The sequence below is a fragment of the Fusarium oxysporum genome, genomic scaffold (assembly GCF_000149955.1).
Source record: "Fusarium oxysporum f. sp. lycopersici 4287 supercont2.50 genomic scaffold, whole genome shotgun sequence".
In the NCBI taxonomy this organism is placed as follows: domain Eukaryota; kingdom Fungi; phylum Ascomycota; class Sordariomycetes; order Hypocreales; family Nectriaceae; genus Fusarium; species Fusarium oxysporum.
The window spans coordinates 70,775-87,704 of record NW_017264852.1 but is presented as its reverse complement, the minus strand read 5'-3'; the positions used below and the strand labels follow the sequence as shown (position 1 = coordinate 87,704).

The 16,930-nt window shown below is 45.2% G+C and overlaps 5 protein-coding genes across 7 annotated transcripts; 2 read left to right on the top strand and 3 right to left on the bottom strand.

Moving 5' to 3' along the window:
- Positions 1–94: 94 nt before the first annotated feature.
- FOXG_22819 (uncharacterized protein) lies at positions 95–1,158 on the bottom strand. Of its 3 annotated transcripts, XM_018403237.1 has the most exons (3): positions 863–1,158; positions 673–810; positions 95–609 (listed from the first exon to the last, which is right to left on the bottom strand). In XM_018403237.1, exon 3 carries the CDS (start codon positions 510–512, stop codon positions 168–170), a length of 345 nt encoding a protein of 114 aa, XP_018258478.1. In that variant the 5' UTR covers positions 513–609; positions 673–810; positions 863–1,158; the 3' UTR covers positions 95–167. The 3 variants fall into 3 exon arrangements, with proteins under 3 accessions (XP_018258478.1, XP_018258477.1, XP_018258476.1); XM_018403236.1 differs by having other exon boundaries at positions 673–1,158; XM_018403235.1 differs by having other exon boundaries at positions 95–810.
- Positions 1,159–1,769: 611 nt separating this feature from the next.
- Positions 1,770–3,086, top strand: FOXG_17495 (uncharacterized protein; the record flags this gene model as incomplete). The annotated part of the gene is made up of 3 exons (XM_018397504.1): positions 1,770–2,207; positions 2,261–2,333; positions 2,386–3,086. 3 exons carry the CDS (start codon positions 1,770–1,772, stop codon positions 3,084–3,086), a joined length of 1,212 nt encoding a protein of 403 aa, XP_018258475.1.
- Positions 3,087–7,450: 4,364 nt separating this feature from the next.
- FOXG_17494 (uncharacterized protein) lies at positions 7,451–10,386 on the bottom strand. Its single transcript, XM_018397503.1, has 2 exons — positions 9,829–10,386; positions 7,451–9,770 (listed from the first exon to the last, which is right to left on the bottom strand). Exons 1-2 carry the CDS (start codon positions 10,266–10,268, stop codon positions 7,457–7,459), a joined length of 2,754 nt encoding a protein of 917 aa, XP_018258474.1. The 5' UTR covers positions 10,269–10,386; the 3' UTR covers positions 7,451–7,456.
- Positions 10,387–12,404: 2,018 nt separating this feature from the next.
- FOXG_17493 (uncharacterized protein) lies at positions 12,405–12,932 on the top strand (the record flags this gene model as incomplete). The annotated part of the gene is made up of 1 exon (XM_018397502.1): positions 12,405–12,932. The coding sequence occupies one exon, from the start codon at positions 12,405–12,407 to the stop codon at positions 12,930–12,932; it is 528 nt and encodes a 175-aa protein (XP_018258473.1).
- A 3,007-nt stretch (positions 12,933–15,939) lies between these two features.
- Positions 15,940–16,918, bottom strand: FOXG_17492 (uncharacterized protein; the record flags this gene model as incomplete). Its single annotated transcript, XM_018397501.1, has 1 exon — positions 15,940–16,918. Exon 1 carries the CDS (start codon positions 16,795–16,797, stop codon positions 15,940–15,942), a length of 858 nt encoding a protein of 285 aa, XP_018258472.1. The 5' UTR covers positions 16,798–16,918.
- Between the last annotated feature and the right edge of the window lie 12 nt (positions 16,919–16,930).

The window sequence follows — 16,930 nt, the reverse complement described above, 5'->3', positions numbered from 1 at the left end:
AGCATGAGCGCTGGTGTCAAACAACCGATCAAGCTCTTACGGTCCATTAGAGCTGACGACTTACTGCACCGAGAATAGGCCCTAGGCGAGTTGTAAAAAGAATAAGTCTTGTTCATAGAAGGCTACATTAGAAACCAAGTCATTTCCGTCTCTGGCTTTGGTCGATCCTATAAGAGGAGTAGATCATTGACAGGGTTACAGTGACCATCAAGGGACATTAGATGAGTGCCGGTTTTCACGTTCATCCTTAGCATCTTTGCAGGCCATATCATCAATGCTGAGCCTGCACCACTCCTTGCGCTACGGTGAAGAGGTTGCACGAAGACTTGAACGATTGCTCGTTGCGGTAGATGAGCTTCATGGCAAGACCGGCCTCCCTGTTTCCTTCTTCCCTTCACCGACCTCCTCGGAGCTTTGGAATGAGCCCGCTGGGCATGATGCACCGCGTGGAGATGTTTCAAGAGGCAGCATCTCTCCGCCCCAGGAACAACAACTCGTGCTATCATCATCATTTTCTTTGTCCATCGTCATGCTGAGCTTGATTGCGATGTTCTCAATGAATCCGTCTTCAGACTCGATCTATTCGCGAGAAATCTCTGGAAGGGTCCTCTGAAACGATTACCTTCTTTGTTCTATGCCCCAGTTTCTCGTTGTGTTGAATCCTTAACTTACTTGAAGAATCAACGCCCCCACTAATTCAGATAATCTGCCCTGCCATGTCGTTGATAGTCTTTGGCTATCCAAGTTCAAGTCTATTGCGCTTATTCGCCTGTTTGATACTCTGCTGGCATGGGGTTAGTCTGTTCGTTTCTGAAGGCCAGTAAGTACTGTTAAGCAGGTCGAGTATCTGGAGCACCATCACCTTCAAGCTTGGGCATACTCCCGTCTGATGAATGCATAGATGGCATGGCTGTTCTATTTCACTGCATCCTGGTTTCTAGCTGGCCGCCCGTATTTGACCCTCCTGTTGTGAAGCAACTACCTCCGGGTATGGAGCTTGACTATCGCATTCTGAGCGACGGTTGTAGAACGGTTCTCCCGAGCAATGCCATTGAATCTGGAATCAAGAAAGGATGTTCAAAATGCACAAAGCATAGGTTGGCAAATGCTCTTATGAGCGAGGAGAGAAATGTGTTGGTTCTGATCAAGAAGTTGATCAAGCCACCGCACGATATCCAGGCCGAGAAGCTCTAGAAATAGTTACTGTGCCGCAACTGCAGAATAAGCAGACCTGATCACACCGCGTCCAGCCTCCACCTCGGGCTCTTATTGCCCCGAGATGACATGGCACATTACATGCCCATCCCAGGAACACCTACTTACGTTGAGATGCTTTTGTCACGCCGGAAATTGAGGTATTGCGAACACATGAGAAGCGAATCTTAGATAGCGAGTTTACCAGAACTCTCGAATAATTTTTAAAGAATGCGAGGGTGGGTGGTCGTGTACATCAGCAAGATACAAAGAAGCATGACATGACCGGTAACACCATCCGAATCCCTACAGACTATCAACAATACTGGTCCATCCAATCAGCGATTTATCAACAGATACTAAGATCGAGCAAGTGGTTCAATTTACCAGAGCTCTTATCTATACATTCACGCTTCCGCCGAGGTAAACGGAGATAAGCTTACTTTCAGTCAAGGATTCAAATCCTGCCATGCATACAGATACTGATGGGTGCATATAACCCCGCTCTGACCTCAATCACAAGATTCTTCCTTTTTATGCTTTCACAAGCAATTCACGCCGGTGCTTTACGCAATATGTCGACTATAAAACCCTACCAGATCAACATACCCGACTCCAAGATTGAGCGCCTCAAGCAGAAGCTGTCACTGACAGACTCTCCTGCAGATAATAATCAGTCTTGGGAACGAGGAGCACCAGTTGGTGATGTCAAAGGATTGGCGAAAACATGGCAGACAACCTTTGACTGGCGAGCTGTTGAAGCCAGTCTGAATAAATTGCCCCATTTCATCACATCCATTGGTACCGAAGGTTTTGGGCCCCTTGACGTGCATTTTATCCACAAGAAAAGTAACAAGACAGACGCGATTCCTCTTCTGTTTCTTCATGGATGGCCCGGTAGTTTTGTCGAAGTGACCAGGGTTCTCGAACCTCTGGTCGACAGCAATGGCGGCCCCAGCTTTCATGTTGTCGCACCAAGTCTCATCGACTTTGGGTTCTCATCGGCGAGCAAGGTAATGACTAGTCTGAGCCAAACAGTCGACATCGCGTACTGATGTTTTGACAGCCCGGATTCCAAGTTGAACATCACGCAAAGCTGTATGACAGACTTATGAATGAACTCGGATATGAGAAATACGGTATGAAACTTTCGCATGTGAACATAGACATCGCGTGACTAATGAGTCACAGTAATCCAAGCCGGCGACGTTGGAAGCATTATTGCGCGTTACATGGCGACATCATTTGGCAACTCACGCTGCATGGCTCTTCACACCAATACGCCTCTGCCCAGCGAGCCAAAGGAAGATACCCACCCGGATCTGTACAAGCAGTTACAAAAGACACCCCTCACCGAAGCCGAGCTCAAAGCGCTTGTACGTGCGGGCGAGGTCTCGAAAACCGGCCTGGGATACTACAGCATCCAGTCAACAAAGCCAACGACAATCGGCTTTTCCCTGCGCGACAGCCCAGTCGGATTACTCGCATGGATCTACGAAAAGCTCGTTCAATGGAGCGATGCGTATGAATGGACTGATGAGGAGATACTCACCTGGGTGAGCATCTATTGGTTCTCTACTGCGGGACCCGATGCACCGAGTAACCTCTACTACTCTTTTGAGCAATCCGATCCAATCGCATTTGTTGCTGCCGGGGCTTTCATCGATGTACCCCTAGGTATCTCTCGATTCACAAATGATCTTGTCTTGTTGCCAAAGCTATGGAATCAAACTCTTGGTCCGGTCGTTTTTCAGGAGGAGCATGAGCGCGGTGGTCACTTTGCGGCGTGGGAACAGCCGGGTGCTATAGTTGGGGATCTGCGGTTGATGTTTGGAGATTCTGACATTGGACGGAAGGTTAGGAACAGGCTTCAGGATAGTACTTCTGTTTGATGTGATATACTGGTGCATGTAGCAATCAGACTTGGGGTAATTAATTACTTAAATGTCATTATCATTCTTGGACAGCTCAATTGCAGACAGCTCTACTAATCAGATCACTAGAAGTTACTTCGTTAGTAATCACCTTACTAGCAATCGCTTTACTAGGTGAAGGAGCCAGTGAGCCCTTGCAGATTAGGCTTCAGCTGTCGTATTAGGCTGTTAAATAAAGAAGCTATAGTGTTGGCATGGACGCGTGAAAGATTTTCACCTTGCGGCAATACTACGAAGAAAGGCATTTAATTTATACCATCCCTCTTACTTTACGGCTCTTTTCAATGTATTTTTATCATTATCTTAAGTATTATTAGCTATATAAGAATATAAAGACTAATTTATAGTAAATACTTTACTAATTAATATTTACTTTAAATAATATTAAATCTACTATTAAGAGATATAATATTCTATAATATATAATTTAAGTTTAATTTAAAGTTTAAAGAAATATTTAAAAAACTATAATTATAGTAAAAAGTATATTATCTAATTTACTTATATTATATATTATATTCTAGTACTTATTACCTAATATATAATCTGGAAAGTTATATTTCCTAATTTGTAATGCTAGTAACCTATCTATTAGGGGCAAGAGATTTAGGTCCCTATCTTTATTAATATGGCTGTATTTAATATATGTTTTCTATTAGATTTAGACCTATATCCGCCGCGCAGCTTGGAAAGGCTTGAGAACTGCATTATAAACATAGTCTTACTATATCCATCTGTAAGTCATTCCTAGACTTACTGAGAATAGGATTCTTTTATATTGCCATCTATTAAGGGAGCATAGATTATCATACAATAACCGGTTCTTCACAGACTTTTTTGGCGTGATGCATCGCCCTTGCCAGACTAAACACAGGCTTAAACGTATAGACACTAAAGTAGTTAGCAAAACCTTCTACGAAAGACAAGTAGAGAGAGGCAAAATAGGGAGAACCTACATAAATGCGACATCCAACCCAAAACATCCCCATACAGGTCCGTTGGAAACTCCATGTTCGATCCCTGCCATTGGTTCGTATCTTTTATTTAAGCTATCGCTCATTGAGTCACTTGGCCAGTCAATCATCAAGGAGACTAAAGCGGAAATCCAAAGAGCGCCAACAAACAATATGGTGGCATATATCCCCATGCCAGCTTTGACGATAGTTGGGCATCCGTCAACAGGAGCAAATTTGTCCGCTCGGGCGAGCAACACGATCATTATGATGCCAGTAAGGATAGACTATCGGGTAGTGTCAGCCTGTTGCCACTTATTAATGAACGAGACGCTGATTACCAGGCACAAATGCCATATTATAGCAGCATTCCCGGGCACTTTGGCTATGACGGCGGCGGAGAGGCCGAGCCCGACAATCGCCGCAAAGAGTCCAGCGATAAGAGATTTCTTATACTCTTCAAATCGGCTCGCCGCCTTCTGGGCTCTGGTGAGCTTCTTACGCCTGCAGCAACACATCTGATGAGTTGAACTTTGTTGGTTGAGATGTAACTTTCGATGTACACCTAGAATCGAGATGACGTTACAAATTAGAACTGTGTTGTGGAGGGATGAAAATACAAAGGTAACGTAGAGAAATCGGGTGCAGACGTACCAGAGCACCGTCTTTATACTATACAAGGCTGCAAGTGGCTGAGTTTAGTGGCATCCACTGCCTGAGAGCTGAAAGCGTGGCGTTTGCACCTCTGACAATGATAGAAGTGTGTAGTATTAGCAGCCAATAGCATACAAGCTTGCGGAGTTGGCTCGCCCCGCTTTTTTGGACGGTGAGGCGGTATAGCCTCATTGTCATAGCAGCGACAGCCTAATCAATAAGCCACTGGCAGGGCCACAGGCATGTGATATGCCAACAGAAATGGGTCAAAGCACACGGACCAAACCACCAGTTCAGATACCCATTCAGGACAAGAGGAAGGTTTAGAGAAAGAAATAAAGAACAGAGAGGAAGAGAGCATTTGTAACTTGATTATTTGTGCACACGTCGTGTCTTGTGATTGGTTAACTTAAGGTGATTCTGCCTTATGTACACACTACATCTTTGTATTTCTTATAATTTTATACTGCACTTAAATGAATGGGCAGATAGCATCTGAATAATGTTAGCCCGCCGAATTTGTGATTTCAACACTACCTCCGTCAACGTACGGAGGGAGGCGGTTAACTTATAAACGTCAGCCTATTTCACACATGCAGCAACCTTGAACTCTCCTCTAGCGGTAAAAGATTAAGTTATATAGATATAAGGGATAAATTTAGTTCTACCCCTAGAAAGAATTTAAGTCTACAGCATAAAATATAGGGTAAAGTTATGTATTCCTAGTAGAATTAACTTTAATATATAAGGCTAAAGGTTATTTTAATATATAACAGGAGTTTCTATATCTAATTAACTATCAAAGCACGGGGATAGCTTAATAACATACCATAGCTAAGTATACTGAGTATTATTATATAATATTTAAGGGAAGAAGCTATACAATCTTATTCACTAGATTAGGTTAAGGGGGAACTAAAGGAATTTATAAAGTGTTAATTAATCAAGTTAATGTAAAATTCTCTGTTGTTTAAGATTCTCCAACCGTTGATGGATTTCGTCCATCGTTTCCGCGGTAAGGGGATGATGGGGATGCATTAGCCTTTGGTACAGATTCTGTAGTGTTTTGAAAAGGGGAGAGCTTTTGTCAGGGAGTTCCTCTTGCGCTTGAACGAAGCTATCCCGCACGCGGGGCTCGTTGGTATCGTTCTCGCTCTTACCAAGCCAAACCCCGGCCAAGGCAGTTAGCTCTTGACGTTGATCACGGTTGTTGATATCGGAGGCCATGCCGGAGATGTAGAGAGATATAAATATGTCTCAGTGTTATCGGTATTGGATTACAGTTGAGAGATGTTGGAGAAAGAAGTCCTTGGCGACTGCAGATGATGTCTCTGCATTTATATATACATAAGAATTTGTTTCGGTGGCGCTGTATGAATATTTTCTATTTCAGTCTTTGCAATTGGATCCATCGCGCCTTACTACTCTGCTTCTTTGTTCTTGCAAGACCTCTTCGCACACAATCCACCATGTGTTTCCAGGACTATGAAGATCCTTGGCATCGGTGCAAAGACCATCATATTTCTGCGGTAGGGCACGAGCTTTAAATTATCTAGAATATCCCCTACAGGTTCAAGGGTGAAAGTGTCTGTTTACCCAAATGAACGGCTTCTACTTCACCAACTTCAGCCACGATCTTCTGTATCCGACCAAGACTCAGCTCTGCCAGGAATTCCTTGGCATGGATAGTCTGTTACAACTGCTTCATGTTCATCACATGGGGGCAAAAAACCACATGGCTCCCATGTGATGTAAGCCCATGTCCTTTCCAGATTGTTCTTTTATGACCCTTGTAGCTGACCAGCTTCGCCCCAGACTCAGAACCCAGCACACATCCCTTGTTAGTTTTGAGCAATGGTCCTTTCTCTCCTGCTTCACTGGTTCAGCTGCCTGGTGCAGAAACCTAGTCCTTTGAGCCCAGACCTATGGGTGGGGTCCACCTTGTTTGGTGGGTTCAATATTGAGAAATGGAGGTATAGCGAGGCGTCTTGATGCTTCTAGGAACATCTCCTAGCAATACTGAGCTGATTCGCGTCATTTGAATTCTTATTGCTATAGTTAGGCTAGTTCGTTGCTCTATCAGCGGCCTCGGTAATTCGTGCTCTTGCTGGGAGATGCATTCTGATGGTCGCGTTGGAGACAAGCCCAAGGTCGTGTAGATTGGTGAGAGCTCATAGAATCATCATTAGCGGCAGAACTAGAGTGAATCGCAATGTTGCGATGTCTTTCGGCTGTGCTCCTAGTTGGCAGCCTGTCATTCAACAAGGTGCACTCTTCGCCCAACTTGGCAGCCAGGATTAGCTTTCAGCTACATTCAACCCCACCATTCTGTCAGGGGTTTTGGAATAATACTAGGGTTAGTATCAAAGAAAGGCTTAACTAAAATTATACTCCAAAAGTCAGTGGACACCCCACCCTGTAGCAACTTGATCCGTATAACAAGAATAACTTCACTTATAGATATTTTAATTAAATTAAATCTTATGATAATAAATTATATATTATTTTAAAACCCTGATTTTTCTCTTTAATATTCTATATACTAAGCCTAGGCGTAAATATATATATCAATTCAATAAGGGAGTAAGTTAATTAGCTGATTTACCTGCTTAGTTATGATTACTACTTATACTAACTTATAATATTTAATTAACTTTACTTAATTAACTTTATTATTTCTAAGAAGTTCTAATTAAGAGAATATCTTTTTAATGTTTAGTGCTACTTCCATTGTAGCCAAGACGTAATACTTGAGAGTAGTGATTGTTTCTCATATTTGTTTTCAGTCATCTCTTGGATGCGATTGGCCCAATGAGGTGGCAAGTTGATTTCATCAAGTAGCTCCATAAAGGTGAGGCGGCCAAAGTGTCCCCCCACTCTTGCTCCATAGTCTATCATAAGCTCCAGAGCAGCTGCTATCTTTTCGACTTCTTCGGGGCTTCGTTTCCGCGCAGCATGTTGTTGGCAAGTCTCCAAGAAACACCCCCATGTCGTTTTCCCATCGTACATATCTACTCTGGCGTTAGGGTTGGCTCCAAGGTGTAAGAGAAGTTTTAAAATAGGGATAATGGGAACTGTCTCTGAAGGTGACCTCAGAATAGGCGCAGTATTTCCTGGTCGTAGGGCGTAATCAAGCAGAGGTCGGCCAGTATTCAACTGAAGCTCTGAAGGGTGCCTGCGAAGGCGATCTTCGACATAGAGGAGCAATCCGGCCTGGACTGCAGGCGCCAAGACGTTATTCAAGCGGGGCTTTTTGAAGTAATCTTTTGAAAGATGCTCAAGATTGTCCAACAGATGAACATCCGGAGTCACAGACCGTTCTGTATTAACCCTTGCCAATTCATCCAGGATGCCAAACATCTCGGTCAAACTGCCGAAACTGATTGGGGTGTCTCTATATAGGTCAGGCTGGCCGTACATGTCTTCGATAGTGCGCGCATAATACATGAGATCAGCAACGAATGTAGAGATTGACTGAAAGTTTGTCAGGGCTTTTGTCAAAGCCAGCATAACCTTACAGAGGGAGAGATGCGGATTGAAGTCCTGTGTTGGTCGTTGCTGAATGATCTTGTCTATCACCCCTGTGTCCAAGAAGAAGTCCCTAGCTGTTCGGTGAACAAAGTCGACTTGATACAGAAATACAGCTTCTCCAGTGTTTTTCGTGACGTAGAGCAAATCGCGGCAACGTGCGTTCAGCCGTGTCTTCGCCCGCTGATGGATCCTCTTATATCTCTCTTTCGACAAGGGCTGGGACTGCATAGTGATTGCATATGCGGGATCATCCACTTCCCGGTCTAGAAATTCAAAGCTTAGTAGTGGTAACGATTGTTCCGATACGAGAACAGTTCTGAATATTCGGGTAGTGCTGTCCCAGTAGACATTCTCAATGGAATAGAGCATGTGTTCGAAGTATCGGTATAAGTCATCTGGGAGCTCATTCAGTCTTTGTTGGAGATCAGTGTAACTGTCATCGTTGTAAAGGCCTCGTAAGAGAGAGTTTACAACAAGAAAGACCCATAGGAAAACTCCTTGGGCTCTTTGAACAATTGTTTCTGGTATCTCAGAGCATTGTAGATTATTGTTAGACAGCTCTTGAAATTTCTGGTTGGCGCCCAGTTGTTCCGTCACATAGCTTCTGATGTCCTCTCTTGTTAGGTCTTCGAGTTGAAGTTTCCACTCGAGTCTGCCAAACTCTTTGTCGAATGAATTCCAAGGTCGACTAGACACACATAGCTTGATTGAAGGAGAGGAAGCTAGAACTCTTAATGGGGCAAGCAACTCCTCGAATGTGCCAGTATAACGCTGCTTTCCGGCCGTATACTCGTCTAGTCCATCAATGAAGAAGCAAAAATGCAAAGGGAGAGACTCTAGGCTTGAGAGCCTTTGGAAAGCTATGCGAAGTTCGTCGTCGTCCCATGGCTCTACCAGCATAAGGTCCGATGGGTCTTTCCGGCACTCAATGACCATATCAATGAGCTCCGGGCACACCTTGACAACCTGGTAAAGTATCGTTTGAAACAGTCCAGTGAGGGATTTCTGCATTGGCGTCCCGGCATTCCAGAAGAAATGGCTCGCTGTGATAACTTTTTGCCCTTTTCCCCAGGTCTTCAATCGGATCTCTGTTTCGACGTGGGTTGCAAGAAATTTCATCAGCGTTGACTTTCCACTGCCCGCCTTACCTTTAACCCAGAAGAATCCACCACCTGATTCAAGCCACTCTCCGAAACCGGTTTCGGTACTTGTAAATATCCACTGGAATGTCGCTTTGTGATGCTCCATAATAGCACTGTGTCTCTGCCTGATAGTAGGAAATCGAAGGGTCTTTAACAGCTTATGCTGTCTCTTCACCTGTTTCGCTTCGGTCGCAAGGTTATCCAAATGCGTTATCATCGTCGTAGCCCCGTCTGAGTCAATAGATGCAACTCCCTGAATGAGATTCTCAATAGACTCCAGTTTGCTTGTAGTATTGGCTTCCAAAACCGCGCCTTGCTGCTTCAACTGGCGGATGGCGCTCAGAGCAGATGATTGCTGGACACTGAACTTACGTTTCAGTGGCTTGAACTTGGTGTCAATAGGGAACGGGTAAAACTCACTAAGATGTACTTATCAATGCAAGCATAAGATTATCTCGTGCTGCGATCATCTTCACTTCCAGGTTCCGAACATCCCTAGCTTTGAATTGTCGAAGCATGCTAATCTTAATAGATTGTAAGCCGCGAAACCCTCCAGACTTAAGACGCATTGAATCAAGAAGGGTTACAAGTTCGGATGCATATGCCTCACATATGTTGGCCGTCTCCATGAGGCTATCATCCAAGCGGCTCTCATAATGTTCTTCTGGAGTCCATTGGTTCTGCTGGATGAGACACGCTAGTTTACGAGAGCGTTCGGTATCGGCCAGAAAGTCCCGGTCTTCCTTTATGAAGCCGTCTGTGGACTGATAAGCTCTTGTCGCTGTACGGGTCAACTTGATGCCGACCTCCAGAAACTGAAGGATATTGCCCGCCAAGGCGATAGCAGCAAGTTCGGCCATGATTCCGAGATTCTAGAATGAAGATATGGAAGTGATGATGATCAGGCTGCGCAATGAGGCTTGGAGGTTGAAACATTTGGAGCCAATCCATCTGCCTTGCTGACCGGAAGATATGACGGGCCGATGCATAACCAGCAGTTGGGCCAAATGAGGCTGACTGGCTAGATCTCAAGCAAGGTGAAATAGTGAAATATTGATAACTAAGAGACGTATTAAATTCAATCTAAAAAGAGAAAGTTTTTGAAGCCAAATCCTCCTTTATTCACAATCTGCGGCTGCTTAGCTATGATCCTGAGGGCAAATGGTAGTACCAACTCAAACGCGAAAAGTCGTCGGTGACATAAATAGCAACAAGAGGAATAAAAAAAGTAATTTAGGCAGGTTTTTTAAAGGTTTTCTTATGTCTATAGATACTTAGCTGGAATCATACCCTGACCTTATTCTTATCTTTTATGACATAATAGCCTAGGCAGCAAGTTCTGCCTAAACTCTGAGTTAATTGGGCTTTTTTAATGTGTTAGCTTGATATATCTCGTTGAGATATGTCGCAGGCCGGACTTGGTCTTAATGATCCTCAGGAACAACAACCCTTAGTAATCAAGCTAGGTGATTTAAAGTAAAACCTGTAGGATGGAATACCCTACACAGAAGATAGAACCAATCAACTCACTACTGCTGCTTATTATACATGACCTAACCTTCAATCCATTTTAAGCACATCCAGTGCAACACCTCTCTTTATCTCTATCTTTTTATCTCTTTTTATCCCCCCTTTTTTTATAGTTTTCTTAGTAATTTTCCTATTTTCTTTTATTATTTCTTAGGTATCTCTTTTAGAAAAATCCCCTCTCCTATTAAGCTTTCTTTTTTTTATTACTAGCTATTTTTTCTTACCAATCACCTTCGCCTCTTTTATTAAAATTATCTTTTACTTAACTCTTTCCTTACGACGTTCTGGAGGATTATACTAGATCGGATTTGTGTTAGTATAACTGCTATTTCCCTGATAGCATCGCTTATTTCTAATTCATGTTTAACGCCAAAGAAATATTCCTTCTATAACACTTAAGCTTTTAAATGGCTTCCTTAAGATATTTATTTTCAATGCCTATTTAAGTATATATATACCAAATTAACTTATTGCCTTTCGACTAGTTAAAGGTTAGAGCTGTTATTTAAGCTTTTCTAGCGTTAAGTGGCTATCTTCTATTGTAAATATTAATTATTAAGACGTTTTTATCTCCCTCTCGCGAAGCCCTTTAATACGAGCCTTAAGTTTCTTGGCTATGCCCTGAAAAGCAGCAACTTCTTCACGGAGCCTTTCGATATCATCCCTGGCATTCTTTACCTCTCGGGAGTATTATAAGTACAGGAAAAGCACTTTGGCCAACAGGTCGACTACTGCAATAACGCTGGATGCGATGCCGAGCGCTTCCGCCATTGGATCTGATTACTGCAACGCCTGTCATTAGCTCAAGGTCATGGCGACAGACCAAAAATGGGTCGGCGACGTGCTGATGTTATCATCCTTGGAAATCAGCATCTGGTTTCCTTACAGTAATCAACGGCATGAAACTCTTCTCTGTTCTCTCAAAATTCAGGGTCGACGTTCTCTGTCGCGTAACTCCAACACCACGGGCGTAGATAGCTCTGTGCGCTGCAGCAGATTACTCTTCAGCTGGAATTTCCCTGTATGCTTTTGGTCATTCATGATCTTGTGAGGTGCTTATTTGGGGACAATCGGCACTCTTGATCCTTCAACTCAACATACCTACGCTTGCAACGTCCGGTTGGACATTTATGACATGTCTTTTCTTCCCCTGTTTCCAAGACTCCCCTGGGCTTTCCAGTCACCAGAATGCCAACACTTCTGTATTGGTATATCTCTGTGCTCTTAGTTTGCTGTCTTCCCCATATCTGGGATGTGAGGGACGGAAGTGTGAGCCGTACTCTTCCGGACTAAACATCGTGTTTTCGATCGCTTCCCTCCTCATCCTTTCCTAGCTGCGAAGAACTTATCACCCTTTCCATCTGTTATCTACCGGAGCTTGCAGCCCCTACTGCATCGATATCGTTCCTCAAGCTCATCTCAATCCAATTCTTCTGGTCAGATCTCCTGTACTTCCACTAGTCACTATGGCAGCTTCACTCAGCAACGCCGGCTCGTCGGTTCAAAGTGACACTCGTTTTGGCGACTCTCAAGCCGCAGATCACAGCGCTCCCACAACTCCCCCTCAGAGAGCCACGGACGAGACCCCGTCGCCTCCTCCAATTTTCTCTGACCAACCTTCAACTCGCTTCCGTGACATTCCTGGAGCATCACCACATCGTCAGAATCTGGGCCATCGACGACGAGCTACTACCGCCATCGGGGGTCATTTCACCATTCCACCGCGGAGACTTCCCGTCATCAACTCTCGACACGAGGTACAGCGCCCTGGTAATCGAACTCCAGACCGAGCAGTTCGTCAACATCGCCGCATCCGTACCGTTGGCACCCATCGGCGATCCGAAAGCTTCCTGCAATACCTCTCGTCTGTTCAGAATCTCAGTCGAGAAATCGCTGGCGTGCAGCAGACTGGCCTTCCTGAGCAAGGGAACAGACTACTACTTGCGAGTCATCCTCCGCGAATGCTTCCCATCAGCACAAACCGCCTGGTCTAATATCGGTCCTGGAGAGATCCTCCAACACCAATGCTTCAGCCGAACATCGCAGGTCTCGGGCAGAATGTGATCGGTCTATCGATTTGTACACGCAGATTTCGGCCATGTCATCTACCAGCTAGCAGGGTGACTGCCCGACTTCCACGCCGATGCCAGAGCCTTCTCGATTGAGCATGCATTCTTTGGGGAATACGGATAACCCCATCGCTGAGCATGATACTCAAATCTCTGTCCGTTTGAACGCTTTCCGCTGGCCGGGACACCCAATGCTATGCGAGTGCCAGATTTGCGTGGAGTACAATCACTCGCCATAGCTCTTGATGTGGTTGGAGACTCAAGATGCGCGTTGGTGACGCTATTAGATATGGGTTGCTGAACTGAGCCTATACTGGACGTTTTTGAGGCTAGAAGTGGTACTGCGGAGTGACTGCGATGTCCTTGAGAGCATAGACATATTTGTTGTATTTATTCATGTTAGCACTTAAAATTTCACGAATTGTATCTCGCTGTCAATAAGAAGAAGTTGCTGCCTATAAGAAGTAACTGCTGTTAATTGCTGTTTGTAGGAGGAGCTGCTGTTGATGAGAAGTGGCTGCTAACAATAATGCATTGCTGCTGACAACGAATTGCTCCTGGCATCTTGAGGCCTTTATGTCAAAGGTATACCAATAACATCAGAATCTACAGGCATGCGATACTGGCTTTTATATGCATTTACTGCATGCGATGATCGGTCTTGCGATAGAACGCGTTTGAAGAGCTTGACTCCATGAGTATTGCCCCATCAACCCTTGACCAGAAAGGGTTGCTGGTTCTTTTCTGAAACAGTTTGACTCTCCACTACTTCCCGGGAAGATAAGTACGGGTTCGTTGGCTCGGGTCATAGACTCCATGAACAGGCTGAAGGTCCATAAACAGCACCGGGGAATTCGGTCAAGATCTCGCCCATCCGCGCATGTCAGTAGAGCAAGTGAGTCCAGGACGCCATACACAAATCATGGGTTCGTCGCTCTAAATGTTGGAATACAAGTGTCTTGTTTCTATTGCGTAGCCAAGACCAGCTACTTTCGTTGCCCAAGCCCATTTCCACCCATGCCTCGTCATACAACAGGCACAAAGCATAGACATCATCCTCATAGTTATTGCTCTTATCCCATGAGGCCTTGGAGAAACAGGATTGTCTCAATCTATCACCGCAGCACCGTAATCTTTGGACAAAGCTGCAGTGACGACTTAAGAACAATATGTCGATTTTGCTGTGGCTTGTATCTTAAGAAACGCGCAAAAGGGATAAATTCCTATAGTTCTGGCCATCGATATACTCCAGATCAACCAGAGCAAGGGCAAAGATACTCGAAGTTACAACGTGGAGCGCATTAATGCAAGAATAATTTTACTGCCCTAAACCTGTTGCTTCGTGAAGAGCAGGATCTCTTGAGAAACTTGATCGCCAAGGAGTACTAAATGGATCTAGGTAATCCAGGAAGATCGAGAGATGCTTGACTGCAAAGGAGATATGCACATATAGACGAGGAGTTGCTCACTACATTATTCAGAGCGAGGTTCTCAAGGACGAAACAGGCCGACCATCATTCAGACTCAGGAGGAGGCATGTAACATCAGGATTGATCATGCAGATAACTTAACCAATGCTTAGAAAGAGCATTCGGGTGACGCAGAAGCGCCCAAGATTACCAGACTTCTTAATTATCTAGAGACGGTTGTTTTGGAGATGAAGGATATAGCGTACGATGGCTCTCTTGTCAGCTTCTTGACAGTTCTGTGTGCAAGCTGATTATGCTTGGGAGGGCTATGCAAACTTCACGTTAAACCTTTCTCCTACCACTGAGATAGCAGACGCAGACCAATAAGCAGTGAACACAGGATGGCGATCCCTTCCTCTGTTTCCTCCCCACTGCCACCACCATCACTCATCTGGAATACCAGATGCGGAACTCGACAACATTGACCAGCAAATCTGCACGCTTGCCGAATGCTCAAAGTTCAAAGCTATCCCAAAAGGTTCAGCCAGCCCAGTCCCAGTCCAAGCCATTCAAATCACCAACTTTGTCAGCAAAGGTTCAACTGACCCGGCCAGCGTTGTGACAAAAGCCGCTCCGGCCAATGATAGCACCACTCTCGATATCTCATCCCTGTACACGAGCGTACTGCTGCTAGCATCGCAAACCACCAGGATGGTCCTGATGTATTGCCTGACTGCATATGTCAAGATCCTCACTTACATCCTCGACAACGAGGAATCGTCGTGTAGCTGTACATGACGACTAGCACATTGACGTCTCCTCTGCATTGACAAGCTTGATATTAGGGTTATGACCGCTGTTGCTTGTTTCCTGATAAAACACCTACGAGTCTCAGACCAGAGAACTAAAAGTCTGACAGTTGAGCTTGATTCGCCGACTGGTTAAAGTGATAGTTCTTCCAGCAATGGCAATAATATAGGTTCTCTTCAAGGATAATCGCATAAACAGCGGCATATTGAGTTGCAGAGAGATAATTTAAATATAGCGCGGTAGGTTGGAAATAAAGGCTCTCGCTCTTTAAGTCCAGGGTAGCTCTGTAATTTTCAACAAGACGTCGCTTGTATCTAAGTCTCCGGTCTCTGTCGCTGTGTCCGGAGGTCTTTAAGAGCGTAGATGCAATTATATTGGAGTGAACCGATGGGTAGACGGACTTAGTATAAGAAACCGGGTCTGTTGTTGCAGCGCGGATCTTAAGATCCAAGAAACGTTTTATTCTAGCATCAGAGGGCGGGGTTATTTCTCCGTGCCAGTAGCTCAGTTCCATTAGGCAATTATCATGACACCGCACTGGAAACGATTGCAATTGAGCAAACTCTAATAACGATAGTCTATTTATTGCTGTAGACAGAACTCCGCAAGACTCAACCAAGTCTAAATGAAAACACAAATTTGTAAAACGTTGTACGAACTATTAAATTGGGTTGTGGCGATCTCAAGGAGAACCTCCCTAATCAGGAATAAACTCATGAACCTAGTACACGGCCAGATCCCTTACGCGCAACAAAGATAGTTCCTGTCACCTTAATACCGACGCCAGAGCCTGAGGGTCTGGTAAAAGGAACAGCCCGCTCCCGCACAATCTTCTTCATCACGGCAGCGCCCTTCTCCTTTTCCTCCTCGCCCCAAGACTCAAATGCCCTCGAGCCGAACCCATGGGTTAGAAGATCAGCGACTCCGTCGGCCGTCTCGCCGCCCAGATGCACATCAATTACAGTGCTCGTATGTACGTCGAGCCCGGCACCTGACAGCACGGCCTTGGTATGCTCCGGGTCGAGCCAGATGTCGGGAACTGGCGGCTTGAATGGCGTATCGTCGGGGCGGATCTGCGCCTGGACCTCTTGAATGATCTTGATATGTTCCATCATCGTCCAGCCGGTGACGACGGCCACTCCATCGGGGTGAAGTGTGCGCGATATCTCTCGGGCGCCCTTATCGGCGTCGGTGAAGTACATGAGGCCGAGGTTCGTAATGGAGTGGGTGAAGGTGTCGTCAGGAAAAGAGAGTTCCTCGCCGGCCATGGCGGCCGCGTGGACGTTGGGGTGGGAGGAGAACCGATCCCTAGCAATGCTGACCATATTCTCCGCGACGTCGATGGCGTGGATCTCAGGCTGGATCCCGGACTTAAGGATGATGTCAGTCACGATGCCGGTGCCGCATGCGTTGTCGAGAATCTTCGACTCGGACGTCAGAGGCTTTAGGTCCGCGATGAAAGAGATGGCATGCTGCGCGAGTTCACGGGTAGCTCCACCAGTGGTGGCCTCGTACTTGTCTGCTGTCTTGTTGAAGTGCTCGGTGGCTGTCAGCTTGGGAGCGGACGACATGGCGGCAGAGCAAATAGCTAAGCACGACTTTAAGGTAGCACCATGGGCATATTGTGACAGGTACGCAGATTTATATCTCGTATCGAACTCTGATGAACGCTTCAGGTTTACGGATATCGCAATAATACTCCAA

Coding starts and splice junctions, on each gene's coding strand:
- FOXG_22819 (XM_018403236.1), bottom strand. CDS start 512: ATGATGATGATAGCACGAGTTGTTGTTCCTGGGGCGGAGAGATGCTGC.
- FOXG_17494 (XM_018397503.1), bottom strand. CDS start 10,268: ATGGCCGAACTTGCTGCTATCGCCTTGGCGGGCAATATCCTTCAGTTT. Junction 9,771..9,828: donor GCATTGATAAGTACATCTTA/GTGAGTTTTACC, acceptor ACGTAAGTTCAG/TGTCCAGCAATCATCTGCTC.